We start from the raw sequence: 20,925 nt of genomic DNA, 5'->3' as shown, positions 1-20,925 counted from the left end.
TCACTTTGTGCCCTTCCTCCATGGCCTGAGAAGTAACCCCTATATAGCCTTTGGGTCTGCTTTTCTTCAGTCTCTACATAAATGAACTCATACCATGTTTTTCTTTCATGACTTGAATTTTTCTCTTAAAATTTTGTTTTGAGAGTCACCTATGTTGATATGTAGCATAAAAGTTAATTCATTTTTACTCCTGTGTAGAGTAGCCCATGTGGGAACATACAACAATTTGTCTATTCTATTGTTGAAGGACATTTGGGTTTCCTACTTTTCAATATCACAAACAATGTTTCTAGGATTATTATTGTATGTGCTCTAAAGGCACAGGTGCAAGAGGTGTCTTAAGGTGTACCTAGGAGTGGAAATGGTGGGTTGTTGGGCATGCTTGTATTCTTTTTTTCTAGAAAATGCCCAATTGTATTCCAAAGTGGTTGTACAAATTTAGACTTCTATCAGCAGAAATGTGTCAAAGTTTTGATTGTTCCACATATCCTTGTCATTACCTGGTATTAGCCAACTTTAAATTATTGCCAGTCTGGTTGTTGTGAATAGGTATCTCTGGTTTAAAATTTCACTTCCCTTATTATTAAAGAAGTTGAGCGTATTTTTATACGATCATGAGCCATTTGCTTTCTTCTTTGGTGACATGTCTGTTTCTTGTATACAGTTTTTGTTTTTACGTCCATTGAATTGATTCATATTTGCTTCTGTGGTTTGTGCTTTTTCTGCTCAATTTAATAAATTTTAGTCTACCCTTAATATACCGAAGATATGTTGCTACATATCATTTTAAAAGTTTAATAGTTTTGCTTTTCACATTGAGGTCTCAATCTACCTAGAATTTTCTTTAGTGTATGATATGAAATAGTGAGCCAGCACTTTCCCAGAGAGAGTCACAATGGCCTTAGTGTTATTTACTGAATGCCCATTCTTTCCTCCATGATCTACAGTGGCCATTATGCTTGAGGGTTCTTCTGTTTGTTTGTTTGGACTTTATTCTGCTCCACTGGTCTTTGTTTACAACTACAAGTCCATGCCAATTGTACTTTGCCTTAGGGAACTTAGTACAGTTCTATAAGTCTTGATATCTGGTAGGTCAAGTCATCTCACCCTGTTCTTCATAAATGCCTTGGTTGTCTTTAGTCCTTTTTCTTTCATATATATGTTAGAATTAGCTATCAGGTTCCACTAAAAAAAAAATTTGTCTAGTTTAAATTTTAATTTAATTGAATCTGTAGATGAATTTAGGCAGAACTAAAACTACACTTAGTTGAGTCTTATCTAATAACATGACATTTATTTATTTAGGACTTTAATGTCTTTCATAACATTTTATAATTTCCTTCATAAAGGGATTGTACATATTTTATTAAATTTATTACTGGATACTTTTGTTTTTCTGTTGCCATTGAAAATAGCATCTTTTAAAAAATTACAGTCTACCATATGATCCAGCAATCCTCTACTGGGTATTTATCCCAAAGACTTGAAAACCTATATCCGGAAAGATATTTACACACCAATGTTCTTAGCAGCATTATTCATGATGGCCAGGATATGGAAGCAACTGAAGTGTCCTATGATAGATGATTGGCTGAAGAACCTGTGGTACATATATACAATGGAATATTACTCAGCCATAAGAGGAGATGAAATACTGCCATTTGTGACAACGTGGATGGACCTTCAGATAATTATGCTAAGTGAAATAAGCCAGAAAGAAAAAGTTGGAAATCACAGGATATCACTTATAGGAAGGATATAAACCTAAAAGCAACAAATGAACGGGACAAACAAACAAAGACTCATGGACATGGACTATAAACTCATGGTTACCAGAGGGTTAGGGGTGGAGGAGAGGGTAGGTAGACAGTTAAAAGGGGTCAAATATAGTGGGGTAGGGGGAAGGTGAAGTGGGTAAAGGGAATATAGTAGCTGAAGGAAACTGGACTTTGGGTGGTAAACACACAAAAGAATATACAGATGTCAAATTATAATGTACACCTGAAGTTATATAATTGTATTAACCAACGTTACCCCAATAAACTTAATTTAAAAAATTACGTAGTCTAACTGATATTTGCTGTTAATATTTTGCTATTGAATTGAAATCGACTTTTGTATATTGACTTTTATACAATCTTGCCCATCTCTTTTATGAATTTTAAATATTTATTTCTAGATTTTTAAAAATTTACACAATTTTATCATCTACAAATAATGATAGTTTTGTTTCTTCCATCCCTATCTTCCATGGTATTGGAAGCAACTAAAATTTCCAATACAACATTGAAGAGAAGTGATAATAATGGATATCTTTTACTTGTTCCTGACCTTAAAGAAAATATTTGTTATTACTATTAAGTAAACTGTTTGGTGTAGGTTTTTAGCAGATAACTTTCATTAGGTGAAAAAGTTTGACTGTGTTCCTAATTTAAAAAAATTTTTGTTGTGACTAGGTGCTGAATTTTATTGAATATTTATCCTTCATCTACTGAGATGATTATATGTTTTTCTCCTTAGATCCATTAATGTGGTAAATTACATTAATCAACTGTCTACTATTAAAATAACCTTGTGTTCCTAGGATAAATTCAATGTGCTAGCATTTTAAAATACATTGTTGGATTTGATTTGCTAATGTTCTGTTTAGAATATCCACATGTCACTTCATGAGTATAAGTAGCCAGTAATTTTCCTTCCTAGTACCGTTCTTCTCTGATTTTGGTTATCATGTTAGTACAATTAAATATGACACTAGAAATGGTATATCTAGAAACCATATCAACTCTTGAGTCATCCAAATAATAGAATAGTAAATTAAGTTATAGTACATAGCCCTAAACATTCATTCAATCCATTTCCATTAATATACTTAAAATCTGTACAGGCTACTATTTATCTATAGAATAATAATATATATATATATTTATAAATACAAATATTATTCCTCTGGAGATTTCTGAATTATACTGAAGATGAAGAATGCATGTAAGGCAGATAAATTTGAAGTAAATGCTTTCACCTATGCTATTATTCTTTTTATTTTAATCTTCTTTTACTCCTATATAAAATATTTTTCCAGCTATGTACTATATGGAGCAGTATAGTAAGAGAAAAACAGTACTCCACCAATACTCAGCAGACTTAATTCTCATTTCAGCTCTGCTACTTTCTAAGTTGCCTTAACTATAAATGGTGATAATAATTCATTACAGTACTATTGTAAAGATCAAATAATATATGTGAAAATCAATTTTATGTAAATGTACTATGTAAACTTTGAAGTATATTCTTTTGATATTCTAGTATTCTTGATAATGTATAAGAGTATTTCGTTTAACTTTTTTTAATTAAATATATTTGTAGATGAAAATGCACCTACTTTTGAATATCAAAGTGGCTGAAATTAGTTGTAGAGCTAATGTAAAAATATAAAAAAATGGAAATTATGAGGTCAAAACATTGTTCTGTTCTCAGGTGGTAAAGTAGAAATGGTATGGATTTATAACATAATTTATGCAGGAAACTAAATAATTTCGTTCACCAAGCAATCGAATGAAATATGAAAAGAAAAAAACAAAAGGGTCTCCTTTTGAAGTGATATCCCACTTCTGGATAGATATATAAACTTGTTTGTGGTGTTAAAGAAAAAAATTTCATGGTACTTGTTAAAGATGGTGAGGAAGATTTTATTCACAAGGGACTACTGCAATAGGAATTTTGCAGTAGCCCGGAGAGAGTAAACTCAACTCAGAATAAACAAGGACAAAAGAAGATTTATAACCAAGAAAGAAGACAGAGGTCAATGGATGGACAATTCCTAAGAGGAAAAATTACTAAGAGGGATTCTTGCTAGTTCAACTCAATAGAATTCTTGGTGAAGGTAGGTCAGGGCGAGTGATGAGATAGCAAAGGTGCAGGATGGACAGTTTGATCTGATAAAGAGGGTAATCAGGGGGGTTTTCACTAAACTGACTTAGCAGGATTCCTGTTAAAACTGGACTCAGCAACCAAGGGCAGAGCCCAAATTTGATACATAGTCAAGAAGAGGGCTTAAGGAGCCCAGCTTTGGCTTAGTCAAGGAGAAAGTTTTTGTCAGTAGCTATGATGTCAGTCTCTTGACTGTTATGGTGCGATCAAATCCAAGACCCACGGAGCCAACTGAGATGAATTGTGAGCCTTTATTAGCCGGCCAGTGACTGACTCTCTACCACACAGGGTTAGAAGAGATCAGCTCTGAGCTCCCAGAAGAGGCAGTTTATATAGCCACCAGCACATCCCTGAGCAGATCACCACACACTGGTTAACAGTTGGCCGTTAGCATATCCTTGATCAGATTACCCTGGTTAACAGTATCTCCTTGATAAGATTACCACACCCTGGTTAACAGATTCAGAAGTAAATATTTAATAATGGCTTACTGGAAAATTGTCCACCCATAACATTGACTTGATGGTTTAATTATCAGCTTTTTCTAGCCTCACATGGAGAAAATATTAGGTTGTTTCATGCCAACTCCTTGTTATCCCTGTTTCAGTTAACCTTTAAGCAATAATTTTAGTAGCTGGCCACTACTCCCATTCTTAGTGACTAGCCCAGGGCATTAAATTATAATGAGAACAGCTTTGAAAACAATGAAATGGCTATGCTCCAAGTAAATTTAAAACACTGGAGTCTTTGTCCTGTACTTACTGGATGTGGGTGTATCACAGTAAACAACTACTCCTAGCTGTTGAAATAAAACTCAAACAAGTTTGGCCTTGACATTCAAAGAATACTAACACTTTCACTCTTCAATAAGAATTTGAGAATAAAGTAACACCTCTTTATTTTATTTGACAATATTGAACTTTACTTGAAAGTTAACATGTCCCCTCACCCTTTTTTGAAAATAGCTTACTACAAGGAATCACTTTTTCCCATATGACTTAGATGCTTGCTTTGTTTACCTATGACAATGCCAGAAAGACCCTTCAAATTCCCATTCTTTGCCTCATAAATGACAAGCTGAGCTGTTTTGTCCCCACTGATCAGCAGGAATAAAATCATATTAATCAAATTTTGGCTGAGTCTCTTTCTTTTCTTCAGGACCCTAAACACTGGTCCACTCTGAGCCCTAGCCTATGGCCCCTCCCTAAGGGTAACTCCCTGAGAAGAAGTTGGCCTCAGGGTAAAACATTCTCTCAGCTACTGTTCCTTCACACCATAACTTTCATCCCATGTCCCCAGACTGGTTCCTTCTAGTTGTGTTCATTCCTCTGTATAAAAGAAATATCCTTTTTGTCCACCATTTGAGATGCTTACACGCCTTATCGTCCCAGGGTTCTCCTTGTTAAGGGTGGAAAATTTTCAAGTGAGCCAACTTCTGCTTCTTTAATCTGCTTGCTTGTTTGATGTTAACAAGGGTGTGATAATCTGCTCAAAGATATGCTAACGGCCAGTTTCTGCTTCTGTAAACCAGGGTGTGGTTCTAGGCTTTATAAACTGCCTCTTTTGGGAGCTCCGGGCTGATCTCCTCTAACCCTGCATGGTAGAGAGTCATCAATTGGCTCCGTGAGTCTTCGATTTGATCGAACCACAACATCCTATTGCAACAGTTCCCCACATCCCACCTTCCCATGGATAATCCTTTAGATTTGTTTTTTATTTGATATTAGTATATCTTTGCTTTGTTTTTACTTATTAGGTCACTAGTCTATTATAAAAGGATAGGACTCAGGAAGAGCCAGGCGGAAGAGATACGTAGGGAAGGTATGGGGAAAGGCTCGGAGCGTCCATGCCCTCCCTTCTCTAGGAGCCACTCTCCCCACATCTCCACATGTTCACCAACCCAGAAGCTCTCCAAACCCTGTCCTTTTGGACGCGGTCTATCTTTGAACATGACATTTCTTCAGCTGATTTCACATTTCATTCTAAATAGAGATATTTTCTGAATATCTTACATCTGCCACCTTCTTTCCATTGTCACTGCTCCTGCTCAGTCCCCTTATTAACCTTATTCTCACTCACTACTAACTGGTCTCCTCAGCCTCTGATTTGGTTTAATTTCTCACATTGCTGGCAAAAGAATCTTCCTGAAGATGATGACTCCAATCTCAGCATTCTTTTGCACTCTAATTGCTCTTTTGTTGTTGTTGTTCTCTGTTGCCTAAACATGACGTCCAAATTCCCTAACATGGCTTTTAAGTCTTTCCATAGCAAAGTTCATCTCCTTTCTCCCATGAACCCTTTTAGCAGTTTCTAAAACCTGCCTTCCTTTTTCCAGTCTCATTGTGTTTGCCCATTTTCTTATTTTATGCCTTGAATGTTTTCCTCCCCATATTCCCTACTCTTAACATTTCCAACACAAATGTGATTCCTTTCCTGTTTGGGAATTAATCTCTTCCATTACTATTCCCAGTGTCTGTACCTCCATTCAAACATTTAACACAGTTGTCTTTTATTAAAGTAACTTGTATACATTTTAAAAAATCTCGTCTTCCAGATTATAAGCTTCTTGAGGGCAAGGCAATGCCTTATTCCTCTGTATATCTTCTCTAGCCCTTAGCTTAATGCCTTGCATTTGGAAAGCACTCAGTATTCATTCTTTTAATTAAAATGAATGGAAAACTATTTCCTTTGTGGCTCCATGTAATGTTTTGTGTACTGTATGTTTATTATATCTTAATGACCAACTTAATACAATGTGAGAGTTCAAGACTCAGAAGACAATTGAAAGCTGTTTACCATAAGGCAGAAGATGGAATTTCCTAAATAATGATGGTAATTAAGAGAATAGCAAAGATTGAACTGGTAGTTTTAAGAGTTCTTGGGAGGCAATGAAGCATAATCTGTTAACTGTGTGGGATCTGAGTTCAGACTTCTGAAACCAGGCTCTGCTACTTACTAGCTCTGTGACCTTGAGCATATTCTTTAATATCTCTGTGCCTCAATTTTTCATATGTAGGCAGAAGATAGAAAGAAGATCTACCTTATGGGGTTGTTGTGAGAATTAAATTATCATCCGTAAAGCACATCAAAGATCCAATTAACGTTACCTTTATTATCAAAAATTTCTATCCAAAAAGGAGAAGTTTTACTTTCTTGTTGCCTCTTAGTGATCACTTAAGTCAAATTATTCCAAAGAATTTATTACCAATTAGCTACTGGAAACACTGGTTTGATTAGAACCTGTGGCATTTCTAAGAATCATCAGGTCTCCTCAAAGATTTGCATAAAGATGAAACAAGGGAATGACCTCTTATAACCCACGGCTGCACTAAAAATGAACCAAAGTCAAATAATCAAGTTCATACACATTTTTATAATCTCTTTCGGCTTCAGTATCTTTCTAGGGAAGTTCTATAGAAATAGATTTCCAAAGATCATTCATTTATATCTATTCATTCATTTATTCAGTACATATTTTAGGTGCAAGGATAATGTTCCTGTCTGCAACTAACTCATGGTCTAGTATAGAAGATAGTCTTGAAAGACTCAGACAGGTGAGAAATGGAAGGAATTGAGATCAAGACCAAGAGAAATAATATAAACCAACACACAGAGGCACTAAGGAGCATGAAATATTCAGGGAACTTTATTTCAGAATCATTGATCACAGAGTGAGGATATCAGAGCAATGGTAAGAGAGAGGGACCAAATGATGAAGACCTTGTGAAGCCTGAATAGCACCTGGCTTCTCTCACTCTGTCAGCTTGCATACCTCATGGTGGAAGGGGAAAGAAAACAAAAAGCCAGGTAAGTTTGCCAAACAGTCTCTGTGAACCCAAAGTTCTGAGTAAGTTAGACCTCAGTCTTCTGTTCTTCCATATATATCCTGAGAGGCCTAAATTTAGTCCTTTGTAAATGCCAAAGTATAATTTGAATTTTATCCTACAGGAAATAGGGAAACAATGGACAATTTTAAGCAGGGTAGAATTTTTATCAAGTCTGTTTTCAGAAAGCAGTTTTGAAAGCAGTGTGGAGAGAGATTTGAGGGGGAGGATGAATAAAAGAAGCAGTATGAAGAAGACAATGCATTTTATCTGAATATGTTGAGTTTGAAATAATGATGGACATTTGAATGATGTTAAGATAACAGCAGGATATGAGATTCAGTACTTTAAATATAATTTCCAAGGTATATTCTGTACTCAGCACACTCTCAGCCCAATTTCTTATAATTACTACAATTATATGTATGCAGTTGTTAATTCACTTTATAGTTTAAAAACACTTTTTTTACCTATGTAATGTCATTTTAGCCTTTCCATAATCCTGTAAGGTAGATAGGACTGTTATTCTTCCCATTTTACAATGAGGATTTATACTTCTGAGATCATTAAGTAACTTATTTGCCCAAGATCATAGTGGAAGTCTGTGGCAGAATCAGTCCACAAATATAGCTCTTCTAACTCAAGATAGTATTTTCTCCATAACAGTCAACTGCATACATTTATAGTAACTCATCGACTCTTTGTTCAGGGTCTAATTTGCTCCCAACACTATGTCAGTGGAAATGAAACAGAATTAGAAGATCAGCATGGATCCTTGCCACTGAGGGACAGCAGCATTGTTTGTTGGCAAAGCTGTAGACCAGCAATCAGATCTGGCTTCCCTTCTCATTCTACCTCTCATGATTATATTTTATTTGAAAATAACAGAAACCAACCTCAAACAAATATAAATAGAAAAAGAAATTTATTGGCTCATGAAACCCGAGGAAGAATTGGACAGTCAAGCGTCAAGAAAGGCAGGGCCTTAGGAACAACTGGAATGAGGGACTCAAACCTTGTTAGGAGTCTTTGAAATCTTTGGTTTCTGTTGTTTCATTTTCTCTCACTGCTACCTTGCTTTCTCTAAAGGAAGAAATATGTCTACTGTGTCTCTGAGTTTAAAAGTTAAAGCTTTAGCCATTGGAGAGAGATCACTCCGATTTCTCCTGGCCCAAAGCACAAAAATCTCAGGGAACCTATTCCTTTGGCCCAGCAGAAATCTAACCCGTGGCCACTAGAGACATCAAATTCATAGAGTGCTAGCAAGATTATCCTAGGTGTTTATTTTCTTGGGTACTTTATCAAAGGCATGACCCTTGAATATGGGGCATAATATAGTTAGGAAGAAGGAAAGAAAGCCAGTGTTCCAGGTAGGGGAAGGAGCCTTCGAGTTCTTGATACAGGTGGTTTATGAATGAAAGACAAGCCTGATCTGAGTGGTGGCTGGAAATAACATTGCATTGCTAAGATAAAAACTGATTATGATGGAACTAAAAGGTAAAATATAGAATTTGTTCTAGTTGAAGCAGTCATTATTGGTTTCTTGTATAGGTTCAACAAGAAAGTGACTCTGAAATTCCACTGTGAAACATAAACAAATCCTCAACCACTTCCTAGAATCCTCTTTCCTTATCAACTGAATGTGGGTTAGGGTTGCGGCAGTGGGAACACAAAAGAATGGGTGAGAGAAATTAGAGAAGTAAAACTCAAAAGACAACATCCAGTCATCTAATCAGGGAGCCTAAAAGAAGATGATAGCACTTGACAGCACTCTTAGTGAGGATATGAACATAAGTATCTTCAAAGAAGGAGATGTGTCTTAATAACATTGCATCGCCAGGAATTTAGCACAGTTGGTGCTTAATTTACCAGACTAATACACTGACCGATTCCTATAAAATTAGGAAATTAATAAAATGAATTCTAAATCCCTTCTAGCTCTACAATTTTGAATCCATTTCTAACTCTTGGTCTTAAAAGTCTTCAAAGTCCTCAAGTAATCACACACAGAAAAGGTAGGTTTTTAAAAAGGTTAAATGGTAAATTTTATGTTATGTATTTTTGACCACGATGAAATAATATATATATATAAAAAGATAGGTTGTTTGTTATACTGCACTTTCAAAAATATACATTTGAAAATATTCCAAATATATTTTACAAATATTTTCACCAAAGGCTAAAGTTTATAAAAATGCTACAGTTCTTTGGAAAATTAAACTAATCATTCTAATTAATGGAGAATTTGGTATATTACAAATATAAAAATACTAAGGGTAAACCAATACCTACCAAAATGTCTGGAATGATGAATGGGCAGATGTGGTTGGCAATTTCAAGTCTTGAACTTAAAAAAAAAAACTTCTGTGTTGAGTATACAGCTGTATTTCCAATCATTTCTGGAAGAAAAAAGTCATGAATCAGATTTTAAGACTAAGAAAAATGGAGCTGGAAAGAGAGATGTAACAAAGCGGTAAATTTTTTAGGAAGAAAAAATGGTTTAAAAGAAGTCTAGAGTTGTAAAATAAAACTGAGTGTAAATAATCTGTATGTTAAGGAAAGAATTCCTTGGTCTTCTCAGCCTACATGAGATAAAAATAAAGTGAGTGGGTGAGTGTCCATTTATTTTTTTGCTTGGAATACTCAGACCATTTTTCTGTAAGATTTAAAAAATTTTTTTAGAATCTTTGGGAGAAGATGTTTGAAAGGTTGATGCATAGAAAACATAAAAGATAGAGAACTCATTATCTATTAATTATAAAATTTTATATTTATTTTATTTACATTTATGCAATGATAGGATCCTTTTAAATAATTTAAAAGGAATTTAAATTCCTTTTAAATTGACATACAATATTATGTCAATTAATATTGACATACAATATTAGTTTCAGGTGTATAAAACAGTGATTAGACATTTATATAACTTAATGAAGTGACCACTGCGATAAATCTAGTACTATCTGACACCATACACAGTTATTGCAATATTACTGTTCCTTATGCTATACTTTATATACCCATCGCTACTTTGTAACCTTAATCCTTTCTCCCTTTTCACCCACCCTCTCAACATCCCTCCCCTTTGACAACCATCAAAATATTCTCTGCATCTGAGTTTGTTTCTATTTTGTTTATTTTGTTCTTTAGATTCCACATGTAAGTGAAATGAGTGTATTCATATGGCATTTATCTTTGTCTAACTTACTCTATTCAGCACAATACCTTCTAGGTCCATCCACCTTATTGCAGGTGGCGAGATTTCATTCTTTTTTTTTTTTTTTAATGGCTGAGTAATACTGTATATATGTACTACCTCTTCTTTAGCTATTCATCCATTTATAGACACGCAGGTAGCCTCCATATCTTGACTATTGTAAATAATGTTGCAATGAACATATGGATTCACGTGTCCCTTCAAAGTATTGTTTTGAGTTTCTTTCAATAAATACCCAGAAGTGGGATTACTGGGCCTTTCTTCCTCTCTTGATATAGCCTTTGTTTTAAAGTTTATTTTGTTTGGAATAAGCATTGCTACCTCAGCTTTTTGTTTGTTTGTTTCCATTTTCATGAAATATCTTTCCTATCCCTTTACTTTCAGTCTGTGTGTGTCTTTCTGTCTGAAGTCTGTCATAGGGAGCATATGAAAGGGTCTTATTTTCTTACCCATTCAGCCACCCTATCTTTTGATTGGAGAACTTAATCCATTTACATTTAAAGTAATTGTTCATAGATATGTAGTTATTGCCATTTTGTTATTCATAGTTTTGACCTTTTTTTTCCCCTTCTTCTTATAGAAGTCTCTCTAACATTCTTTGCAATACTGATTTGGTGAAGAACTCCTTTAGCTTTTTCTTGTCTAGGAGAAACCCTTCAATTTTAAATGATAGCTGCTGGGTAGAATAATCTTGGGTGTACGTCCTGCTTTTCATCACTTTGAGTATTTCATGCCAGTACCTTCTGGCCTACAAAGTTTCTGCTGAAAAATGAGCTAACAGTCTTATGGGAGCACACTTGTAGGTAACTAATTGTTTTTCTCTTGCTGCTTTTAAGATTCTTTATCTTTACCCTTTGGCATGTTAATTATGATGTGTCTTGGTCTGAGCCTCTTTGGGTTCATCGTGTTTGGGACTCTTTGCATTCTTGGGCTTGTATGTCTATTTCCTTTGTCAGGTTAGGAAAGTATTTTTTAAATCATTATTTTATCATTATATCTTCAAACATATTTTCAATTCCTAGCGCTCTCTCTTTTGTTACTCATTCTGTTACCCCTATGATACGAATGTTGGTATGCTTGATGTTGTCCCAGAGGCTCCTTAAAGTATCCTCATTTTTTTGTTTTTTGTTTTTTGTTTTTTGCTGTTCTGATTGGGTGTTTTCTGCTACTTTATCTTTCAAATCACTTATTCAATCTTTTGCTTCATCTATTCTACTGTTCATTCCCTCTAAAGTGTTCTTCGTTTCTGACTGGTTCTTTTTTATGTTTTCTATCTCCATTTTTATGTTTCCTATCTCTTTGTTGAAGTTCTCACTGAGACCATTGAGCATTTTTATAACCAGTGTTTTGAACTCTGCATCTGGTAGATTGCTCGTCTCCATTTTGTTTAATTCTTTTTCTGGAGCTTTGCTCTGTTCTTTCATTTGGGACGATTCTTTGTCTCCCCATTTTGGCTGTCTCCCTGTGTTTGTTTCTATGTCTTAGGTTAGGGCTGCTATCTCTCTCTGGTCTTAGTGGCCTTATGTAGTTGGTGTCCAGTGGATCCTAGTGGCACAATCTGGTTGCCTTAGCTGGTGCTCCAGGTGTGTCCCATGTACGGGTTGTGTGTGCCCTCCTGCTGTAGTTGAGCCTTGGTTGCTGTTTGCATGGCAATGGGAGGGATTAACCCTCAGGCTGATTGATTGTAAGTACTGGTGTAAGTGGCTGGTGACTAAAGTGGATGCGTTGTTGTGCAGCAGCTGACCCTAGGGAGAAAGATTTGCTTTGGCAGAGCTCTGGTTCCTGCCCAGTCTGCCTTTTGGGTATGTCATCTTCAGAAGCAGCCCTGGGTGGTGTTCCCGCTGTGTCCAAAGAGGGCCACCAGGCATGCTGGCCCCAGGACCTCCTGGGAGGGGCCTGCCACAGGCCAAGTTTGGCTTCAGCCTGTGCCCTGCCTGGGGCCACGTGGTATAAGCCACCAAGTGACCCACAGATGGCTGCCACCTGTACTGGTCTTGGAGGTGGCCTCGAGAAGCCAAGCCATTAAACCAAGGCTGGCAATTTATCTTTGATTTCCTTCTCAGTTATTTTAAGCACAGTTCTGATGTTGTCACACTCTCAATTAAAACCCTTGCATGACTGCCTATTGCCTACAAAATAAAATCCTCGGCTTCACATTCAAGGCCTTTACAATCTGGTTCTCTCTTCTTTTTCTAACCCCATTCCAAACATTTAAATTTCCTACTCTGTACTCTATGAACTGTTAATTGTTTACTAAATACATCTTTCTAGAGTTCCGTCTTCTGCTGTTACTCATTTTCTCTTCCTAAGGTGGGCTTCTCCAGCTATTGATATCTTGCTCTTTATGATCCATCTCAGCAGGATCACCTAACACCTTTTCCTGCTGTCCTTAGTCAGCCTGTTTCTTCTTGCTAGAGCTCTGTTATGTCTTTATTTTGACACTTTGTATCTGCTCTGTACTCTAGAGGTGGGCCTATCTCTGTCTCCCATTTATATTGTGAGCAACTTGAGGGCAGGGATGGTTGCAGCCTAGCAAGCGGAGTGGGAGGAAAAGAATAACTCTCTGGGAAAGCAGAAAATATTTCTAATGACATAAGGGCAGGGAATTTTCCAGGCTGTTTTTTGGAAGAGATTCAAATTCTTTAATTATAGACATTCACCTTACCCCAAATAACTTTCTGGAATTAGAGTTCTGAGACCTTCTAATATAAACTATTCTTTCTAGAAGTTTGTAACTTGTGAGACACGGAACATTAAGTCTCTAAGTCAACCTTATCAAACTCAAAAATCTACACACTGTATTCAGCCACTAAGTAATTTCTTATGTGCAAGTCCCCTAGTTATTAGAATTTATTAAAAGGAAATTCTAAATTTAAGTCAAGAATAACGGATCTCTTAATTTATACCCAAATATTTGATCAATAACACAGTGTTGTTCAGGAATCTACATCTAGTCTTGCCACCACTGGTCAATTGGAACGTGGCTTTCAGAACATGAACACAGCTCTGTAATTACTCATGATTACTTGAGTCGAACGACTCCAGGCGCGTGGTGGTTACCTCGCCTTCATTCACCGTTCACCGTTTGATTCTGTGCCAGCAGGATATCCGGGTGCTCGACTACTGGCACTGCCGAAGCTGGCAGTACCGAAGCTGGCACCAGGCGCGCGGTCTCTGAGCCAACGTTCTACAAAGCTGGCGACACCAGCTTGCGGGGAAGGAAGGCTTAAGCTGGACGCGCAAACTCGCGCACGACCAGTGCCGCCAGGCCTGGTGGGTATTAAGGCAAACCTCGAGCAGCGTGGGGCGAAGCCTCGGCGCCCACACACCGCCAGATGCGCCCCTAGAGCGGCAGCGAGGGCAGGGCGGGGCGCCGCGCGCGCCGGCGCGTGGAGGCGGCGGGCGGTGGCGGAGCGCGCGCCGGCGAGGGAGGGGCGCGCGGGCCGGGAGCGCGCGGCAGCTGCTGCGGCCTGTGGCGCCGTCACCCGGCAGAACGCGGAGGGCGGAGAGAGGCGCTGCTGCTGCTGCTGGTGCTGGTGCCACTGGCCCGGCGCGCGGGAACGGTTAGGGGCTGCGCCGAGGGCCGGCCCGCCGGCCCGCCGCCTTCCTCCCGTCCGCGGGCCGCACGGTTCCCGTTATCATGTCGCTGAGGCAGAGCCTGGCCCAGCTGGCCAGCTTTCTGCAGGAGCCGCAGAAAGTGGCCCGTTTTCAGCGGCTGTGCGGGGTGGAAGCGGCGCCAAGCCGCTCCCGGGCGGTTGCCGCCGACCTGAAGGAGGATGAAGGGAAGGAGGAGGCGCCCTTCTCCGGAGACTTTCGGCGTCGTGAGCGGCAGCCTGGGGCGTGCGGAGGCCCCCAGCCTCCCGGGAGCGACCGCAATCAGTGCCCCGCCAAGCCAGGCGGCGGCGGCGGCGGCGGTGGCGGCGGTGGCCGCCCCAACGGCGTGTGGAACCGGCTGGCGAACGAGCTGGGCCCGGCCTTGCCGCGGCCGGCGGGCCCCCTGCGGCGCAACTCGCTGACGGGCGAGGAGGGCGAGCTGGCCCACGTGAGCAATTGGCCACTCTACTACCTGTTCTGCTTCGGCACGGAGCTGGGCAACGAACTGTTTTACATCCTCTTCTTCCCCTTGTGGATCTGGAACCTGGACGCCCTAGTGGGCCGGAGGCTCGTGGTCATCTGGGTGCTGGTCATGTACCTGGGCCAGTGCACCAAGGACATCATCCGCTGGCCGCGGCCCGCCTCGCCGCCGGTGGTCAAGTTGGAGGTCTTCTACAACTCCGAGTACAGCATGCCCTCCACCCATGCCATGTCCGGCACCGCCATCCCCATTTCCTTGGTCCTCCTCACCTACGGCCGCTGGCAGGTAAGGTTGCCTCTCTTCGCCTAGGGGAGTTGAAGAACTCGGAGTTCTTTTTTTTTCTCTCCACGGTTCGGTATTTTAATTTGGCTGTTCCCCTCCCAAACTTTTCTGCAGGTTTTCACAGTGCCCGCCAACAGGCTCTTTTAAACAGGTTTAAAAAAATTAAATGATCGGAGGAAACCTAGAGATTTGGCCATCGGACTATATTTTAATAGTAATGCCTTTCTTAGACCCCAAAGGAAACACTGTTCGTGAAGCAATATATTATCATTGGTCTTTGGTTGAGTTTTTAAAAGGTTTTAATTTTTCGATGCACAGAATATAATTGAATATAGTGTCCTTATAAAGAATTAATAGGTACCTAAGACTCATTTTCACCGTAGTATATGGTGCCTTGCTCCAAACTGATTGTTTCAGACATAGGTAAAGTCTTGAGCTTTACTCTGAGACTGTTTATAAAATAGTAGTATAATTTCAAAAACAAACATGGTCGGTCCAGGCAATGAGGTAATGAATTTTAACGAAAGCCACCCTTTCTGGAAGTTAATGGAGGACTGCCTGAGTTCTCTTTTTAAGGAGTGTGGTTGCTAATTTGCTGATAATCGCCAAGTTTATCTTCTGGATCACTGATATGTAGTATCAGTTGTTGAACTGTATATTGTATATTGTGTTAGTTTTAAAAATTCATGGCTTTATTCTTAAGATCTAGGTTTTCGATCAGATTAATGGGGTTGTTAAAATGGCAAGTATGACAGCGTGGCCATCCTGACAATTCGGGATGATGAGTTTTTAATGTAAACGTTTTATATTTTGCCTACTTCTTTTGGCTTCCCATTTTTCAGTTTTTCATGGTCCGTAAATTAGATTTAAAAACTGATTATCTCAAAGAGGAAAATTTATTCTTACACTGATGTCTTATCTGTATTTTAAATTGTAAGATTTGTTCATCCTGCAGACCAGTCCCTTAAGAATAAAGTTAATAATTATAAGGAACCTAAGGAATCAGACCTCGACTTTTTTTGTTTCAGTGTAAAATCACTTTATGTTGAGAAAACACACATTCTGTATAAAACAACATTAAAACATTATGATAAGCTTACTTCTCTCAAATTTAGTTTAAGTGTAGATAAAATCTTGTTCCATGAACACTTCTTAACAGTAGCATGGAAAATATGTGCATAGTAAGAATGACACTTATGAGGGACGAGTACCATGGACAGGTTTTTTTTCCCTATTTAACCAAAAGAGATTTACAATGATAATTAGATTGTAAAACAGTGCTTCCTGTTTTGCATAATAGAAAAATATCTCAAATTTTATTTAATCTAAATATTTCAGAATGTAAGGTTGTCATTCATTTATGTTTGGCGTAATATGTACTGGTTAGCTAATGATTCTCTTACGTTCATGAGCTTTTCAGGATCCTATGAACTATAAGGCCTTTTATAACTCCTTAGTTATAAATTAGCAGTCCAAGTAAGAGAAAATAGTTATTTTTTCCTCATTATTCATTCAGAACACATGCTAACAGGAAGTCTGAAGACAGTACTGCTGGATTGTTTACAGATGCTGCTATCAGTATTCTAACATTTCAGGGTTATTTGAATTATTAGAATAAGCTTACCTTATAGTTTTTGAACAACCTTTTATATTCAAGGTTTGAGAAATTTGTATATCATACAACTTTAGAATTTGAGCTAGGATAGGATTTTAGAAATTACCGAGACTCAAACTGTCATTTTACAAATGTGGAAACTGACCAATTACATTAGAATTAATCTCATATAATTAAATTTCTTATTTAACATTTTCACTCTAAATTTGAATAATTGTTTATCTTTTTGTTAGTTGTTTTGAAAGAAAGTCTCCCTTATATGAAAATTTTATGTTTACAAATGTTCGACTATAACAATTAAGTACAGAAACCAAAATGTCTTTTTTACCTTTTTACGTCTTTAATCCTTGCTGTGAATTGAAAACCAAAGTACCTTCCTTTGCTTAAGTTGTTTTGGTCTTCTTTGTCAATGAATATTGTACTTTTGAGGCTTGTATTTCCGGAATAGGTAGCGAAGAAAAAAATATTAGAAACTGGGAATAGAATTAAACAATGAAAGCCTGGCGTTTTTCTAATTAATAGTAGTTTTGGTTGACAGTCCTGACCTGCCCCTACTTTTTCAGAACCAGTGTGGTTTCTTCTGTATGCCTAGGATGCTGAAATATCTTTGGAAACTGAGTTATCTCGTATACCATCGCTTTGGTTTGGAATAACTACTCGCTCCTCCCTTCCACTTACTTTGTTCCTACTTGAAATCTGCTCGAGATTCACCTCCTACACAGAGCCTTTTAAATTAACCCTTTCTGTTTCATTATTCTCATTTGTTTTTAAAATGACAGTAGACAAAAAGATTACTTGGGGACTTGTTTAAAGTGCCTGTTTCTGCACCTTCTAGTGATTCTGATCCATTAGATAAGAAAGGAGCATTGCATTTTACTGAGTTCTCCTAAGATTTTTGAGGGAAAAAATGTACTTTTTTTAACCCCTTCCAGTAAAATTAAGTCTTGGTACTTAGAATAGATAGTTTATATTTCTCCAACATTGCTGTCACAGATCTTTTGCAGTTCCACTCTTTGAATCTTTTTAAGGCACCTTACAATACAGAGAGGGAGGGAGGAAGCAGTATGGCTCAAAGGAGTTATTTGATACTGGAAGAATTTTTAAAAATGTTATGGTAATGCAAGATAGAAAGCGTTGTGGCATTTCTCCGCCTATTAAATAACTCAAGATCCAGTGGCCAGGATAATGGTTATTGCTCTAGTATTATTTGTTGGATTTTTTTGTAGGCTGAATTAGAAAAAAATAGAAAATAAGGAGACTCAGATATTAAGAACATAGTCCTTTGAAGAATAATTTTAAGTAAAAAATAAAGCATTTCTTTTGTATTTACGGTTGAATGTTCTTTCCAGAAATAAAATTCATTTTTTTTTAACGCCTACAGCATCTCGTCTTCCTAGGAATAAAATTCTTAATTTTAAAATAAAATGACATATGATGAGTTCTAATTATATACTTGATAGAATAATATTAAGAAAGTTTTAGGTGAATTTCATTAAAAAACTAGTGTCATCACATACTTTATAGCTAAACCCATTCCCAACAAGTTCATATGCTTTTACAACTTTTAGTAGTAATAATTATATAATATTATTAACATTATTAACATTTATTAAGGTTTTACCATGGGTTAGACATTGTTTGAAATGTCCGTTACCTCATTTAGTCTCCTCTTAGAACATCCCAGCATTTTGGCCTACTATTAATAACAAGTTTACAGATTAGGAAGCTGAGAGGGAAGTTAAAGAAACTTACTCAAAGTAACACAGCTAGTAAGTGGCAGAGGCTGAATTAAACGGACTCCAGAGCTTATATGGAAAATTCTTTTCAAATCACACTGTGATTTTTAAATAATATTTGCAACAATAAATATTTTTGAAATAGATATGTGTTCTTAAAATGCAAAAATAGCTTTTCTATGCCTTGAGAAGATAATGTGTGTATACGTACATACCTAGTCAATATCCACAAATATTTGTGCTTTGAACGTATATTAAGTTGTTGACCGAAATCAAATACTAATTTGACCACCCTTTTCATGTCTTCCTAACATAATTAAAAAATTCATAACATAATAAAAACTTTGGAAAATAAAAGCACATAAGATATTCTATCAAAATATAGTTTATTGTAGGTATTAAAGAAAGATCTGTGAGATCATGAAAAGATAAAGGAAGGAAGGCAAGAAGTAAGTTATGAAAGTAGGAGAGAGCAGAAAATACTTCGGGAATCAAGGGAAACTGATCACTCGTAATTCTGGGAAGAAACACAGTTTAGTAAAAAATCAAGTTGGTTTGCTACTTTCTTTTACCTATCATGTTACTTATGTTTGAAATGCACATTTTACTGATTTTATAAATGCTTATTATTAATTACTGACTTGAAATTAATTTTATTTATTTATTTGAATAAGTAATATATTGTGGAAAATTTAATATTATATAAAAATATGAAGAGGAGAGTACATTTCTTTTGCTTTTTGTTCCACAGCTATTTTCTGCTCCACAGGATATTTTTTACAGAAGGATTTATTGTTTTATATTTTTGTTTAGCCTTCTAGAAGTAGTCTTTACTTTTGTGTATATATATTTATACATAAATATATATGTGTATATTTATATAGTTTATTTTTCATGCAGATGGTAACATACTATTCTGGACCTGTTTTTTTCATTTCATATTGTGGAGATTTCCCTTTTCTTTTACCCAACAATTAATAAATACTAATTTTGTGCTTGGGATTGTTTTCAATGCCTTAAATTACTAAACTCTTCTAATCCCCACAAAATCCTGTGGGTATTATTTCACTGATTTGTAGAAGGAACTGAGGCATAGGGAATTTAAGTAACTCGACTTTGCCTAAGATGACTCAGCAAGTATGTAACAGAGCCTGGATGGAAACCCAGGCAGTTCGGTCGCAAAATGATACTGTACTAATGTGTTATATTGCCTCTCCATATTAGCATTCTTCATATTACTACAGTCATGTGCCACGTAAAGGTGTTTTTGGTCAAGTAGGGACCACATATCTGAAGATGGTCCCATAAAATCATAATAGAGCTGAAAAATTCCTAGCACCTGGTGATATCATAGCTATTGTGGTACCGCAACACATTACACAAATCTTACTCTTATGTTGCAATAGTCTTCAGTATTCAATACAGTAACATGCTGTACAGGATGGTAGCCTATGAGTGCTAGGGGAACAATTTGTCACCTCAAAATACCTCCATCTGTTTGGCCTAAGGATTATTTTAGACTCGTTAATTTTAAGAAACAGCAGACACTTGGGGAGAAGCTATGAAATCAAGTAGAAGTTACCCCTTGTGAAAAATATTTAAATTTGTTAGGGAAAATCTCCATTTGTAAGGGTATCTACCTCATCTGAAAGAAGGGGGTGACTTTATTTCTAGAAGCTCTTCTTGATGCAGAAGATGGTGATATAAATTTATATAACAACCTTACCCTTGTTTACTGTTATTTTTCTGGTAACCTTTCATAACTGACGCCTCCAACCCCAAAATCATCTTTTGTCTTCTGCTAAAGATTACCATCGGTATTTAAGGTGGTGGTTTCAGTCATTTTGGTGAGTTTTCCTGGGTCTCTCCCATGTATACAGGAGGTATATGTGTTATTAAACTTTTGCTTTTCTCCTGTTAATGTGTCTTTTATTAGAGGGATGTCTCAGCCAGGAACCAAGAAGAGGGAAAATTATTTTCCCTCCCCAGAAAGCCTAGGTTTGTGTAAGTATGCTCTCTGATCACTACCACAAAATCACCTGATACATTTCTCAGAATGTATCCCATCGTTAAGTGGCACAGGACTGTATATATAATTTTTCCACATTTGCATGACGTTTCAATATATTAATATAGTACAATTTATTTAATAAGTTGATTGTCCCCAGTACTGCCTATTCATAGCCTTTATCTATTTTTTTCTATTAGATTGTTGATATTTTACTTACTATTTTTTTTAAACTATA

The 20,925-nt window shown here is 37.1% G+C and overlaps 1 protein-coding gene and 1 long non-coding RNA gene across 2 annotated transcripts in view; one reads left to right on the top strand and one right to left on the bottom strand.

The window, feature by feature from the left end:
- LOC118614958 overlaps nucleotides 1–14,325 on the bottom strand; it is a 37,535-nt gene extending 23,210 nt beyond the window's left edge. Inside the window, exons 1-2 of the long non-coding RNA XR_004956194.1 lie at nucleotides 14,032–14,325; nucleotides 10,047–10,153 (exon numbers count right to left, since the gene is read on the bottom strand). This is a non-coding gene — a long non-coding RNA (uncharacterized LOC118614958). The remainder of the gene's footprint in view (nucleotides 1–10,046; nucleotides 10,154–14,031) is intronic.
- Nucleotides 14,326–14,448: 123 nt separating this feature from the next.
- The window catches only part of SGPP1 (sphingosine-1-phosphate phosphatase 1), a 30,676-nt gene continuing 24,199 nt past the window's right edge, over nucleotides 14,449–20,925 (top strand). The window contains exon 1 of the mRNA XM_016141777.2: nucleotides 14,449–15,331. Coding sequence (XP_015997263.2) covers nucleotides 14,612–15,331 — 720 coding nt within the window. The 5' untranslated portion in view covers nucleotides 14,449–14,611. The remainder of the gene's footprint in view (nucleotides 15,332–20,925) is intronic.

Source organism: Rousettus aegyptiacus, unplaced genomic scaffold (assembly GCF_014176215.1).
Source record: "Rousettus aegyptiacus isolate mRouAeg1 unplaced genomic scaffold, mRouAeg1.p scaffold_m13_p_3, whole genome shotgun sequence".
NCBI lineage: Eukaryota > Metazoa > Chordata > Mammalia > Chiroptera > Pteropodidae > Rousettus > Rousettus aegyptiacus.
The sequence above is the reverse complement of the archived record's forward strand: the minus strand, read 5'-3'. Positions and strand labels throughout refer to the sequence as shown.